Raw genomic sequence first — 15069 nt, forward strand, 5'->3', positions numbered from 1 at the left:
ACACCTCCTGCGTTGAAACCTCCCATCCTTATAACCCAAGGTAATAATACGGTTACCCCAAGGGAGCCTACCAGATTACTCCTGTCCTTGATCCTCTAAGCACTTGACCTATGACCTAACCAGCTCTACGCCATGGGCCAAGATTCATCTCAGGAACACTGTCACCATTCCACCAACAAGTGGCATTCCTCTGATCCAGCATAGTGCTACAAGTCTCCTCAATGAACCACACCATCTTCCTGCATTGTTCTTTGCCCGCTGAACATTAAGGTGAGGGCCAGACCTTGCTAAAGGCCATGTACCCAGGCTTAGCACGGAGGCTAGCCAAGTGCTCCATTTGTGCTCCTGAATGAATGAATGAATGAATGAATGAGTGAATGAATGATTAGATTTTCTTTGCTATCAGGGTGCCTCAGAGATCAGAGGAAATTGCAACCATAGTCATAAATCCATCTCTGTTTAACTCCTCAAGAAAGCCGCCCTGCCTCTCTGTGCCTTAGTTTCTTCTGTTGGTCAACCAGGATCCCAGTACCGACTCTACAGGGATGGGTGAACCTACAAACATTTGCGCCCCTCCTACCATGTGCTTAGCCCTGGGAGGAAGCTCTAAGCAACACAACCCCCCGCCCCCAACCAGAGCTGATGGAACAGCAAGACAGACAGAAACCAGACAGTCAAATAAGCCAAAATTAAGTTGTCACGTACAAGTGCCCTGAGGTAAGTCAGATGCTCCCCACAGTCCTGCATGCTACGAACTATTACTGCCCAGTGCTTTACCACAGAAGAGAATGCTGCCTGGCTGGGGTCAGCTGCCTCCAGTCACTCAGCAAAGGTGCACAGATCCAATCCCGTGTACTTAGCATCTACAGGTAGGGAACTGACACACCCATCCTGCTCCCCAAAGGGTGCTTAGGGGCTGAGCTGCTGAGGGGCAGTGTCTAAGCTTAGGAACAGCCAGACATGGGGCAAGAAGAGGGAAGCTTTCACACAGTAGGAAGCTGTGGGACCAAAGGACCAAGCTCTCGTTCCTGTGGAGAAAGACTCCACAGGAAGGCCCATCCCTGGATCCCGGTTCCAAGACATGTAAGGCCAAAGCTGGACATCGTGTTGAACAGGAAATGGTCCCTATACAGGCTGTGAGAGGCGAAACAGAAGATCTCCTGAGCTGCCACACTGCACATGCTGGCCAAGTATGAGCTCAGCATACAGCTCAAGGTTCCATATCGGCTCTGCACGTGTTCCGAAAGGACTTAGCGTGTGAATGAGCACACTCTGAGACAGGGCTGAAAGCCAAGCAGACCTGGGTGAGCCAACTGAATACAGTGGAGATCTCTGAGATGCTACACTGAGAAGTCCACAGGGAAGTGGAAGAATTATGTCCGCAGGGACAATGGCCTTTGGCCCTCCTAGTTGAAGGCCTCACTGAGGGGAAGAAGGCCTGTGATGGAGCTGTGTGAGGCTGGACTATGTGAGTGAGTGAGGGTGGGGCAGCCATCTGAGTAGGACCACGTTGGCTGGACCACATTGGCTGGAGAAGGTGACGAGAGCTATGCCCAGGTCTAAAAAGACAAAAGAGGAGTCCCAGGTAGGTCTGTGGGTGCTGGGGGTAGACCTTTAGTCAGAGGGGCGGGTGTGGAGTACAGGCTCCCTTAGATTTTTAATGTGGGCAAGTCGGAGAAACTTAAGGATCCTGGAACACCCAACAGCGTGGTAGAAATACGTTTACCACTTTGGCTCTGAATTCTCAGCCTAAGCCAGTGAACTCCATCTGCCCCAAACCTCCCCAAAGTCTAGGACTAGGACATCTCCGATTTCTGGAGGCCCAAGCCTCTGAGCTGTCTGGCAAGGAGAAAAGCAATCCCACCCCCATCCCTAAACCTACCCCACTTCTAAGAGACCAGACCCAAGTTGTCTTTGCAAGCATACTTCCCCAAAATAGGGCCCCATGGGGGAGTGACAGTTTCCAGGCTAATTAGACAAAGAGAGCCGCTGGGGACATTCATGCCCCCTGGGATTCTTCCTGTGTTTCTCACCATCGGTCCCACTCTGGCTGAGCAGGGACATGAGTCACAGCCAGTCACAGCCCTCGCCCACATCCCAGATAAGGCGTGCTCTCAGCCTGCTCATGGGGGCTAGCTGCCGGCTCCATCTGGCCTTCCCAGGGCTGCACCCGGTGCTACAAACTGAGCTGGCTGCTCTGTAGTCACCAAGGACTCCCAGACAGTGAGGGCTGGACTCCCCAGAAGGCCACAGCACCCTCCATCTGGGACCCTTCATTTCTCCTGAGATGGCCTGGCCACTTTGCCCCCATGGAAGTCCCTTGGCCTCCAGGTTCCCCTTTCATCCATAAGCCTTTGCTACCAGCTTGGCTCCAGCCTGTGACTTCTTAGCCCTATGCTACCTCTGTTGAGCAGTGTTCTGTCCCTACCTCCCAGGTTCCCACACCTGGATAGCTCAGCCTATCAAGCTGAAGACAGTTTCCTTTTGGGCTATCCTGTATCTCTCTGAGTTTGACTTTCAAGTCCGCCCTATGGTAAGGAGGAAACACACTGCTGAGATTCTGCTGAGACTACTTCTACCCAGCCACGTGTAAGTTCCACCTCAGCCCAGTGCTGACTGGCTCTGTGATGGCTGACACTGATCTAGAATTACCCAGGAGGCTAGCCGCTCAACTGAGTGGAATTAGGTTAGCTTCGAGGCATGCCCGTGAGAGAGTGGGGAAGACTCCTCTGCCAGGCTGAGAACCCTTTCCCAAGAAAAGAATTGACTCTGGTAAGAAAGAGTTCACACCCTTAGGTGTGCAGGGCTGCAGGGCCGCACCACACTTATCCCAGGGTTGGCTGCCTGAGTCTCACACTGTATGCATCAGACTACAGGGTGAGCATGGACAACTTTCCAGATTACCTCCTTTCTAGGATCTTCTCTCTGGGGTGGAGCCTGGGGTGCCCTATGAACAGCAGCTACTCTGTTGATAACCTAAAGAGAAAGGGTCTGGGAGCTAAACTCATCCTTCTTCTCAGCCTCCTGGAGACCAGAGAGGAGACAGGGGCTTGGGAACTCCTGGCCAGAAATCTCTCCACGCCCAGCCCAACTCTAACCCTACAGAGTTCTGGCTACCCAAGAACAGTGGTTGGGACCCTGGTTGGGGAAGTGAGGACTGGGGTGGGGTGCAGAGCTCGGGGTTCCACCCGGTGATCACTGCACTAGAGACAGAGTTAGTCTTCCTGTCTTTTCTCTGCCTCACATGGTGCTAGGACAGGATCCTACGTTCCCATTTTACAGACAAGAACCCCATGTTCGGGGGACGAATGGGGTCTAGAGTCTCATTGTGGAGGTCAGAGAGTCATGGGCTTCATGCCACGGATATATTGCTGTCCTTGCTTGTCAGGTTTTCTTCTAGAGAGGAAAATTAAGAGCCACCTAGCTAAGCCCATGTAACATGAGACAGGTCCCTCTCAGGAAGGTGCTGGCATCCAGACTGACTGAAGGACGCCTCTGCTCTGGGCTCAGCTTCCCCACTCACCAGGGCCACAGACAGTGGACTTGATCCCCGTTTTCTCCAACACGGGGACACGGTTAATGGCACCTTCAATGTGCTGAGTGAACACATCCCAGTCCAGGTCAAAGAGGCCAAAGGCAAATTTGTCTGACACCTACAAAGGAAGCACAGAGAATCTGTCAATCAGCCCGGAGAAAAGCACTGATCCAGTCCAGGCCCACCTACGGCACAGCTCCAGCCCCTAGTCAGGTAAGGAACCAGGTCAGACGAGACAGAGGATGGGATTTACCTGTGGGCTCTCAATCCACCCACTCCCCCTCCTTCCTGGTTTCACCCCACCTAGTTTTCCTGGACTGTTTCTGTAGTTTCCAACTGGGCTCCAGCTTCCTGCCTCTAACCCATTCTCTCAAACCATACAGTGACCCACCCTTCTCTGGAGCATCTAATGGCTCCCAGTTACCTACCACAACTGCTCAAAACCCTCCATGTTCCCGCCTTCCTAACCACTCCCCTGTCCTCGGCCTTCTGACAACCTTTCTGATTTTTAGAAAGCAAGCACAGCCAGTCATGGTACCACACACCTTTAATCCAAGCACTCAGGAGGTACCGGGAGTTCAAGGTCAGCCTGGTCAATATAGTGAGTGCCGGGATAGTTAGAGTTACACAGAGAGACCTTGCCAAGGTAGGTGAGGGTGACTTATCTCGGGACAAGCTGGAGCTGCTCCTAGACCACCACAACCTTGGCAACTGGCCATCTAGCCAACCTGTGCCTTTAACCTGACCTCTCTGACAATCCACAGCCTACTAACTACACTTGGGGTGCAGTCTCCACCACATTGCACTACTCAACCCTGTGAACTTTTGTTTGACTCCCTACCTCTGGGCGGCTAGTCCCCCCCGCCCCGCCTAGAATCGCCCTCTAGTCATTCTGTTTGTGGACATCTGGATAGGACAGCCATGTTGTCCCCTAAATTGTCCTCCAGCCCTGAGGCTCCACTGTGGCCTTGGAGAGGGGCAAGAGGGGCAGCAAGGGCTGGGTGGTTTCTAAGTTCTTCTAGAGTCCCAGCTTTGCCTCATGCTGAGGTGGGCAGCAATTCCAACCTGGCTTCTGGTATACCTGAGCGCCAGCTCTCAGAAGCTCTCAAGTTGGGTGGGGCCAAGGCAGCTCTGTCTTTCCACCGTGGGACTCTTGGGGGTGGTCTTACCTCATCCCAAAAGATGGGGTTGGCCTCATAGCCACCCACAGACAAGGCATCCCCCTGCAGGCGGAGGTAGACAGAAGCATCATGATCCCGGACATTGGGCATGTTCTGGAAGGCAAAGCAGAGAGGCCACAGGCTTCAAGCAGCCCTGTTGCACTGGCCCCCATGCCCTGGGGCAGGCCCAGCTCTGGGTGGACCTGTGGACCTTCTCCTGCACTGGAGATGAGTAGGGAAGGAGACAGGCAGAGACAGACAGGAGCTCCTCAAAGAGGCCCTGTTCGTTTGTGAGGAGTAATCAAAGTGTCCGAGTTAAGGACTGATTTCAGAAGCACAGTCATATTTTCAGTAACTAGATAATAACAGTCAGCCCTGCCAGGACCATCACCCGCAGCAGCAACACTCCAAAGAGAAAGGAATCCCAGAGCAAAATAGCACAGGATTGTGGAGACCCCTGGCGGCCAGGGAAGCCCATGCCTCCAGCCCAGCAGGATGGTACCCTGGCCCTCGGAACTGCCTCTCCCAGGCCCCAGCAAGGGCTAGGCTCAACACACACATGTGCACGTGCACATGCACATGTGCGCATGCACGCTCGCACGCACACACACACTCATACACATACACACACTCATACATACCATACACACTCAAACACATACACACACACTCACACACAGACACACACACACAGACACACACACACTCACACACACAAAAACATACAAACACACACACACACACAAATAAAAATAAGTAAATAAATTTTAAAATGTGATGAAAATGTTAATAAAGGAAAGGGAGCCCCGGGCTTAGATCTGTGACTGCACTCAGTAGGTTGAATGAGAAGATGTGACTTCTAATCCCCAGTCCCTCTCAGGCCTGTGCTTGGCATCTGCACAGGGTAAGCATCTCCTGCAGAAGCAGGTAGAAGGAGGATAAAAATGTAAGACGGAGAGAACCATACCCTGAACAGGCCGTCCCTTGGCCACAAGGAGGTCAGGGCAGAGCTGGCTGGGACCAGGGCAGCTTCTCAAAGCTGGGAGATCTCTTAGCTACCATAGAAGATGGGCGCCCAAGCCTTGATTGAGCCCTTGCCTATACCCAGCACCTGATGCTATGGGAAGACAGTCTCCTGCAGACCATGACTGCCGCATCCGGGGAGCTTCCTCAGCTGAAACGGGCAAGAGGACACACGATACAAACCCCAGAGCACGTCCTAGCCTTAGGACTCTCCTCAGCACAGAGTGGGACCACAGCAGTGGAAGCAAGACCGAGGCTTGGCTCTGCCTCCTGCCTAGCTAGCCCCAGCACTAGGTGGGGCTAACCTCATAGAGCCTTCTCTATGGGGGGATGGGGCCTGAGAACTCTCTCATCACACCAGACTGTAACCTGCAATGTTGAAGCACTGGGAATGGTGGCCCCCGTCCATGTACATATCTACAGGCACTCGGGGACCTTGTGGCATGGCTCTGACTTTGAGATTCAAGGGAGGGAGATAGCCAGCTGCAGGGGAGCATTTGAAGAAGCTAGCTAGGAGTGAGGTGTGGTGCCCCTCGGTGGACATCCTGTGGAACCCAAGACACATCCACTGCTTCCCCACTTACACCGCAGACTCTCCTGGAGCCCCTTCATGGTCAGAGAGTGACCCCTGGTGGCCACCTGAGGAGTGGGCGGTCCCCATAGCTCTGAACTTCGGTAAGGGGTCAGCATGGACACTTTTCCTTGCACACCAAATACAGTCCAAGGTAGGTGTCTCTGTGAATAAGGACCTACTGTGTGTTCAGGGGGAGTTACTCTGGGAACAATGGCAGGAACCTACCAGATCCAGGTTTCTGCTGTGCCATTTCCTACATTCACACTACGAAATGCGCAGGGTCGACATCTTGGAGGCTGGAGGGAAGCCAAACTCATGCAAGGTGGGAGAGGCAGGCCTAAGGGACAAGGCTGGGGTGTGCAGGCGTCCAAGACTCATCGCTGAGCTCTGAACAAGAGCAATGTGGCCTCTCACACTACGAAAATCAAAACTAAATGCCCTGCTCTATGATCTTCTCCATCACCCTCAAATTTCCAGAGGTGTGGACTTCTCCTTCTCCAGGGAGTTATCAAAAGATCAACTTGTCCTCCAATCTTGGCTGGGGATGTCATACAGCCCATGCCCGGACACATTTGATTGGCCTAAGGGAAGTCAATTGAGTGTCTTTGTATGGTCTTTTAGGACAGGATCTGCCCTGCACCAGGTCTCTGAACCCTAGAACCCTGGGAGGGAACCCTTTGAGCTTTTTTTTTTTCTTTCCGGAGCTGGGGACCGAACCCAGGGCCTTGCACTTGCTAGGCAAGCGCTCTACCACTGAGCTAAATCCCCAACCCCCCCCCCCTTTGAGCTTCTTTGCTTGTCTGTGGGATCCCCTTTTCTCTTCAGGATGAAGATGGGTCTCTCTCTGTTTTATCTCTACCACCTGGAACAGGGCCTGGAACATGAAGCCCTTCCAGTCAGTGTTGGCTGGAGACAGGATTAGATGCCCATTGGAAAGAAGAATTAGCAAGTGGTTGAATGATGGTGGAATAGAGGAAGGAAAAGGTGAGTGGGGAGGAGGGATGGGTCACGGATGGGTGAATGGAGGGAAGGAAATGAAGAAGAAGGAAAGGAAAGATGGGTGGATAAGAAGATGGACGAGGGGTTGGGGATTTAGCTCAGTGGTAGAGCGCTTGCCTAGGAAGCGCAAGGCCCTGGGTTCGGTCCCCAGCTCCGAAAAAAGAACCAAAAAAAAAAAAAAGAAAAAGAAAAAGAAAAAAAGAAAGCAGGCTGAGCAAGCCATGGGAGCAAGAGTAAGCAGCACCCCTCCATGGCCTCTGCTTCAGCTCCTGCTCCAGGTTCTTGCCCTGACTTCCTTTGTATGAGTCTGTGATACAGAACTATAAGTAGAAGGACTGACGGAAGAGGAGGGCGGGAAAAAACGTGCTCAGATGATTGGTGAGGGGAAGGAGAGTCGGTGTTAAGGCACTAGAAAACTACCAGCCAACAACATAGGAAAGAAGGGCCAAGTAGACCAAGAGAGGAGAGAGCAGGAGGCACATAACTCTGGGTGCCTGCAGGTATACACGGTCAAGATCCCTAACCAGAGGCTCTCGAGAGGTGCCGAGTGCCAGGAACCAGTCATAAGGATGGACTCCACGTTTGAGTTCTCTGAACTCGGGACCCAGATGTTGAGCTGGCTGCCCGTAGCGGGGGCAGTAACCCCGGATACCAGACGGGAGATATCAAGGAGAAGCCAGAACCTGGTGACCAAAGTAGCCTGCACCATCAAATTCTCCATGTCAACTCAGGTTACGTCTGTTACCACCCAGAAGTCCCCATTGCACGGAAGCGGTGCCTAAGGCTGAGGGCTGGTCTCACCAGCCACCATTGCTTACCTGGATCCCCTCAATGCGCTCAGTGACAACGTAGGCATGGTGCATGGCCACCAGCGGGACCTTCACTCCAGCCATCCGGCCCACGGAGCTCGCCCACACCCCTGGAGGCAGAGTGGAAAGTAACTCAGCTGCTACCCGAGTGGGCACAGAACACCTCAGAATCCCTGCCTATCCTGACTTCCCGCCCCAGAAAGGCGCCCTTTGTGGGTGGGACCCGAGCCGAGGGAGTCAGAGGGGCAGCGTTCCACCTGCACAGTTGACCACGCAGGGTGTCTGGATGGAGCCATGTTGAGTCTCCACAGCTGTCACCCGCCGCACTCCAAAGTCGTCTGTCCGCACACGGATGCCAGTCACTGCACAGTTTTCAATGACCTGAGGTGGGGGGAAAAACTACCCTTAACCATGTGGGGCTCTCGGACAGCCTGACCTCCATCCGTGACCCACTAGATCAGACCAGAGGATACTGCTCCTGTGAGGAAGTCTTCCTGATTCATTTGACCAGAGAAATAGAAGCCACGTCACAAAACAGCAGAGCCCACTTTCTTCCTTAGTTGGAAAATCTGTGCAGATGTGGCAGGGGTGGGAAAACTCATTCAGACAAGCAAAGAACTGATGGCTTTTCTAGTAGGTAAGGTTCATTTGAAAAAATAGAAAAATACCCATGCATCACCTTGGTTTTTAATAAGATGTGTGTCATAGGCACAGAGGAAAATTCCCTGAACAGAACACCAAGGGCTTATGCTCTAAGATCAAGAATCGACAAATGGGACCTCATAAAATCACAAAGCTTCTGTAAGGCAAAAGACACTGTCATTAGGACAAAACAGCAAGCAAGAGACTGGGAAAAGATCTTTACCAATCCTACATCTGATAGAGGGCTAATACCCAATATATACAAAGACCTCAAGAAGTTAGACTCCAGAGAAACAAATAACCCTACTAAAAAATGGGATACAAAGCTAAACAAAGAATTCTCAACTGAGGAATATTGAATGGCCTTGAAGCAGCTAAAGAAATGTTCAACATCCTTAGTCATCAGGGAAATGCAAGTCAGGGAAAAACAACCCTGAGATCCCACCTCACACCAGTCAGAATGGCTAAGATCAAAACTCAGGTGACAACAGATGCTGGTGAGGATGTGGAGAAAGAGGAACACTCCTCCATTGTTGGTGGGATTGCAGACTGATACAACCATTCTGGAAATCAGTCTGGAGGTTCCTCAGAAAATTGGACATAGTACTACCTGAGATTCCAGCTATACCTCTCTTGGGCATATACCCAAAAGATGCCCCAACATATTCAAGGACACATGCTCCACCATGTTCATAGCAGCCTTATTTATAATAGCCAGAAGCTGGAAAGAACCCAGATGCCCTTCAGCAGAGGAATGGATACAGAAAATGTGGTACATCTACACAATGGAGTACTACTCAGCTATCAAAAACAATGACTTTGTGAAATTTTTGGGCAAGTGGATGGAACTAGAAAATATCATCCTGGGGCTGGGGATTTAGCTCAGTGGTAGAGCGCTTGCCTAGGAAGCGCAAGGCCCTGGGTTCGGTCCCCAGCTCCAAAAAAAAGAACCAAAAAAAAAAGAAAATATCATCCTGAGTGAGGTAACCCAATCACAAAAGAACACACATGGTATGCACTCACTGATAAGTGGATATTAGCCCCAAAGCTTGAATTACCCAAGAAATAATTCACAGACCACATGAAGCTCAAGAAGAAGGAAGACCAAAACGTGGGTACTTCAGTCCTTCTTAGAAGGGGAACAAAATAGTCACGGGAGGAAATACAGGGACAAAGAGTGGAGCCGAGACTGAAGGAAAGGCCAACCAGAAACGACCCTACCTGGGGATCTCATATGCAGCCACCAAACCCAGTCACTATCGCTGAAGCCAAGAAGTGCTTGCTGACAGGAGCCTGATACAGCTGTCTCCTGAGAGGCTCTGCCAGAGCCTGACAAATACAGATGAGGATGTTTACAACCAACCATCAGACTGAGCACAGGGACCCAATGGAGGAGTTAGAGAAAGGATTGAAGTCACTTAAGGGGTTTGCAACCCCATAGGAAGAACAACAATATCAACCAACCAGACTCCCCCAGAACTCCCAGGGACTAAACCACCAACCAAAGAGTGCACACGGGGGGAATCCATGACTCCAGCCACATATGTAGCAGAGAATAGCATTGTCTGGAATCAATAAGAGGAGAGGCCCTTAGTCCTGTGACGGCTCATTTCCCCAGTGTAAGGGAATGCCAGGGTGTTGTGAAGGGAGTGGGTGGGTGGGAGGGGGAACATCCTCATAGAAGCCAGGGGAATAGGGATGAGAGACGGGAACCAGAAAAGGAGAGAGCATCTGAAATGTAAATACATAAACTATCCAATAAAAAAATAAGATGTGGGGCTGGAGAGATGGTTCAGAGGTTAAGAGCACTGACTGCTCTCCCAGAGGTCCTGAGTTCAAATCCCAGCAACCACATGGTGGCTCACAACCATCTGTAATGGAGATCTGACACCCTCTTCTGGTGTGTCTGAAGACAGCAACAGTGTACTCATATATAATAAATAAATAAATCTTAAAAAAAAATAAGATGTGTGTCTGTTTATTCCTTCATGGAAACAGAAACACGCTAAAATGCCCAGTCCTGCGGGACTTCTTTTTAACTTCATACCTCTTCGTCTTTTTGTGTGTGGTGTGTGCATGTGCCATGTGTGGTGTCTCAGTGTGTGTGTGTGTGTGTGTGTGTGTGTGTGTGTGTGTGTGTGTGTGTGTGTGTTGAGGGGTGCAGGTGCATGCACTGTGCTGGTTGGCTTTAAATGTCAACTTGATTCAAACCTAGAATCACCTTGGAAGAAACTTAACTGAGGAATTATCTAGATCAGGTTGGCCTAAGGATATGTCTATGGAGAATTGACTTGGTTGTTAATTGACCTAGCCCATTGTGGGCAGCACCACTCCCTACGCCAAATCTGGACTACATGACTGAAGAAAGATAGCTGGGCAAGTAAACAGATAGCATGGGTGCATTCATATCATCTATCTATCAATCATCTATTCTCTCTCTCTCTCTCTCTCTCCTCTGAGTGTGGGACGTGATGCAGCGAACTGCTTGAGTTTCTACCTTGATAAAAACCATAACCTGGTTGTAAGACTAGTCAGTTCTTTCCTTCCCTAGGTTATTTTTTTGTCAGAGTGTTTTATCACAGCAACAAAAACGAAAGTGGGGCGTGAAAGCACATTTGGAGACCAGAGAGGGACATTCGGTGACTTCCTCTGCCACTCTCTGCCTTGTTCCCCTGAGACAGACTCTCTCACTGAACCTGGAGCTCACTGCTTCCACGGGGTTGGCAGACAGAAATCCCAGCAACAGCTGCCTACTACATGGATGTTGTAAATACAAAACTAGGTCCTCACGCCTGGGCATCAGGCACTCTTATCCGGTGAGCCATAGCCCCAGCTCCGGTTTAGCATTTTAAGTTTTTCTACAGTAAGTGCGAGGTTGAGGCAAAAGAAGACAGAATAATAAGAAGGGATCCGGGGGTTTCTTTTGTGACAGAGTAGGATCCTTGTGAAGGGACGGGACAATACAATGGATCCAAAGGCTGAGAGGTCCCAACTGGCCCAGGACCACATATATCAGGCCAAGGATGGTGTCTGTCCTTTGGCCTCAGGGTTTGTAGGAAAAGGGGGTGGGTGGGCAGCTATGGGTACCTGAGCTCCCCTAGCCACTGCTGCTCTGGTGAGGGTAGTGCAGGTGCCAGCCGGGTCCATGGTACCATCCCGAGGCACATACAGGGTCCCATAGAGGTCGTCCACATTCATCAGCGGATACAGATCCTTGGTCTCTGCAGGGCTCAGCACATGGGATTCTATACCGTAGGCCTTGCCCAACTAGAAAAACCCAGAAGAAAGTTCATGAGCACATGGGAAGCAGGTCTTCATGGGACTCACCTGACCCAGAGGCCTAGGTACACCCCCACCCCTGCTGCCTCTAGAAGCCTGGGCAGGTCTCTGTGCCCAGAGGACCCCTTAGGTCATCTCCTTCAAGAAGGTGAAGAGGGTGGAGCCGGTGCAGAGGCAGAGTCTGGAGCCACGCCCCTTAGGCTGTAGCCTCTGCTCCGGCGGATCTGCTCCCTCCCTTCCTAAGGGAAATGGGAGGACTGAACGCCCACTCCCAGAAATGAGCGGATAGTAAACTGTGCGCTTGGCTAGGAACTTAGACAATAAGGAACTTCAAATTATTAGTGTGTTATAATGCAATCCCCTCACACTCTCATACGTTAGGTCTGATGATTCTGGATTTTTCCCAAGAAACACCAGCATGCTCCTAGCTTGATGGCACTGCCAAACAGGCCATCCCCCATATTTAACTGAACCAAGGACAGTCAACCCAATGGAGGTGACGACCTATTTAACAGGCTTTCACCCACTTAGCACTGAGATTCTCTAAGGACATTTTTCTCTTTGAGACAGGGTCTCATGTGTTCCAGGCTGGCCAGAAACTGTACAGCCAATGACGACCTTAAACTCCTGATCTTTCGGACAGGGTAAGAGGCATGCCCCACTACACCAAGCTTCAGGTTACCTCAGAGGTAAAACTCAGTGACTCCAAGCAGTTCTAAATCTGAGAGCAGAGTTGGGGTGGAACCCAGGGCTTTGTGCACACTGGACAACCAACTAAACCACATCCCCAGCCCCCTCCAGGAATTTTGAATGAAGAGCGTGGCCCAGGCTCTCCACCCAGGTAGCCCAGCCAGCAAAGAGGGTTTGAACTCAGATCTGTAGGCACCGGCTTCCAGTGCCAGAGGACTGCTGCATGTACTCACTGCTGGGGCCTCCTTCACCTTGATGGACGCCCACTTGGAGCACAGCGTTCATGTGCGCTCCCATAAGGTATGCACCCCACCTTTCCCCAAGAGTGCACCCACCGACATGAGCCTCTTGTATTCATCCAGGCGCTGCTGGTTGGAGGCGATGAAGAGGCCACCATTCTGGATCCAGCCTGTGTGAAGCCCAGTCTCCTCTTCCAGATCATGGCTCACCACTTGCCGTGTGTGAGCCAGAAGCTCTACTTCCACATCGCTGGGCCGCAGCTGCCACAGTAGGCCTGGGCCAGAAAAGGACAACATCGGTCCCTGCAGGGTGGCATCATACCCCTCTTCCAGGCAAATAGTGAGGAACAGTGGGGAGCCCAGGGAGGTTAGGTGGGACACGGCCTGCCACAGGTGGAGTTAGGGCTATGCCGGGGCAGCTCCTAGTGCCCTGGCTAGCCTCAAACTTGCTAGGTAGCCAAGAATGAACTTGAATTCTTCATCTTCCAATCTCCGCCTCCCAAGTGCTAGGCCTAGGCCACCCTGCCTGGCTTTAAAAGTTATTTCATAGGGAAACCCCAACTAGTTGAATTCAAAGTCACAGAGCAGGTGAATGGTGAAACTGAAAACTGACTGGACCCAGAAATCCCTGTCTTCCTAAGACAGCAGAGGCCGAGGGATAGTGGCCAGCAGTGAGGCTGCTGTGTCATGGAGGGGCAAGGCCTGACAGCCCAGCCGGCCTGACCTTGGGAGATGGGCTTAAAGCAGTGGTTCTCAACCTTCCTAATGACAAGCCCTTTCAATATAGTTCCTCATGTTGTGATGACAAAATTATTTCATTGATACTTTATAACTGTAATTTTCTACTATTATTAATCATAATATAAATATCCGATATGCAAAAAATCTGATACTCAGCCCCATAAAAGGTTCCAACCTACAGGTTGATTTTTTTTTTTTTTTCCGGAGCTGGGGACCGAACCCAGGGCCTTGTGCTTGCTAGGCAAGCGCTCTACCGCTGAGCCAAATCCCCAGCCCTCAACCTACAGGTTGAGAACCTCCAGCTTAGAGGCAGTGTACTCTAGGTATCAGCTCTCCAGGGTCCAAGTCGAGCGCCTCATGTTGGCCTCTTGACAGTCACCAAGGTGCAAGTGTTTACACCACATCAGACCGGCAGCTGCTCTCCAGGGGACCACTGGTAAAAGCGGTGAGGACATGGAACTGTGGGTGCTTAATGGGCATGCACGGGATGAGTCAGGAGAGTACCACAGAAGGTACAGCCCCTCCTACACAGGGCCATCCATCCTCCAGGAGATGTGCCTCTACCTAGTGGCTTCGTCTGGGAACAGGGACTCTGCTCTTAGTACAGACAACTCCTGGGTGCAGCTTCACCCCTACCCAGGGGGCAGCCTCTCCCCAGCACAGCTCTTCAGAGAGGAAAGTCCGGCTGGCCTTCCACATCCATCATACGTCTTCCCTCTCCAACTCTACTCCTCACTCAGACTGACCCCCGGCTGTGTCCCCCCCTACCTGCCTGCACCCAGGCTCCTACCTGCTGTGTGCCAGGTGGTCCCAGAGGTCAGTCGCTCTCTCTCCAGCAGCACAACTCCACCTACACCCAGCTTGGCCAAGTGGTACAGAGTCTGGCAGCCCAAACTGCCCCCACCAATGACCACAACATTGGCTGTGCTAGGCAGGGGCTGGCTTGGTCCTTGGGGCACCACAGAGGCACCTTGGGCCTCCTCCTTCAGGGTGCACTGGTATGGAACACTCTTCTCAGTGGTGGGCCTGGCCTCCCTGGCTAGGGGCTGTAGCCCCAGGTTGCGAGCAGATCTCCCTCGAGGACAGGTGGCAGCTACACGGAGGACCCGGCTCAGTGAAGCCATGGGGACTTAGGGCTCCTGTACCTTAGGGAGCCAATAAGAGAGTCAGGTTGGGGTGCAGTGCAGACATTGTGGGGGTTAAGCTAAGTGAATGCCCATATACCTGAGGCTCCCGTGCTACATCCTTGGCCTCCTTCTGCAGCTTCCCTGTGATGTGTGTTCACTCACTCATCCACTGCTCCATTCATTCACTCCCTCCCCCATTCACTCACTCCTACACTCACTGTCCCATTCACTTGTCTACTCCACCATTCATT

At 51.7% G+C, this 15069-nt stretch overlaps 1 protein-coding gene across 7 annotated transcripts in view; it reads right to left on the minus strand.

Moving 5' to 3' along the window:
- Sardh (sarcosine dehydrogenase) overlaps positions 1-15069 on the minus strand; it is a 64789-nt gene that overhangs the window by 45722 nt on the left and 3998 nt on the right. For all 7 annotated transcript variants that reach the window (XM_006233733.5, XM_006233731.5, NM_001423000.1 and 4 more), the window contains 7 exons: positions 14482-14836; positions 13047-13225; positions 11830-12009; positions 8358-8481; positions 8110-8210; positions 4705-4809; positions 3524-3653 (listed from right to left, as the gene is read on the minus strand). In XM_006233733.5, coding sequence (XP_006233795.1) covers positions 3524-3653; positions 4705-4809; positions 8110-8210; positions 8358-8481; positions 11830-12009; positions 13047-13225; positions 14482-14815 — 1153 coding nt within the window. In that variant the 5' untranslated portion in view covers positions 14816-14836. The remainder of the gene's footprint in view (positions 1-3523; positions 3654-4704; positions 4810-8109; positions 8211-8357; positions 8482-11829; positions 12010-13046; positions 13226-14481; positions 14837-15069) is intronic.

The sequence above is a fragment of the Rattus norvegicus genome, chromosome 3, assembly GCF_036323735.1.
Source record: "Rattus norvegicus strain BN/NHsdMcwi chromosome 3, GRCr8, whole genome shotgun sequence".
In the NCBI taxonomy this organism is placed as follows: Eukaryota; Metazoa; Chordata; class Mammalia; order Rodentia; family Muridae; genus Rattus; species Rattus norvegicus.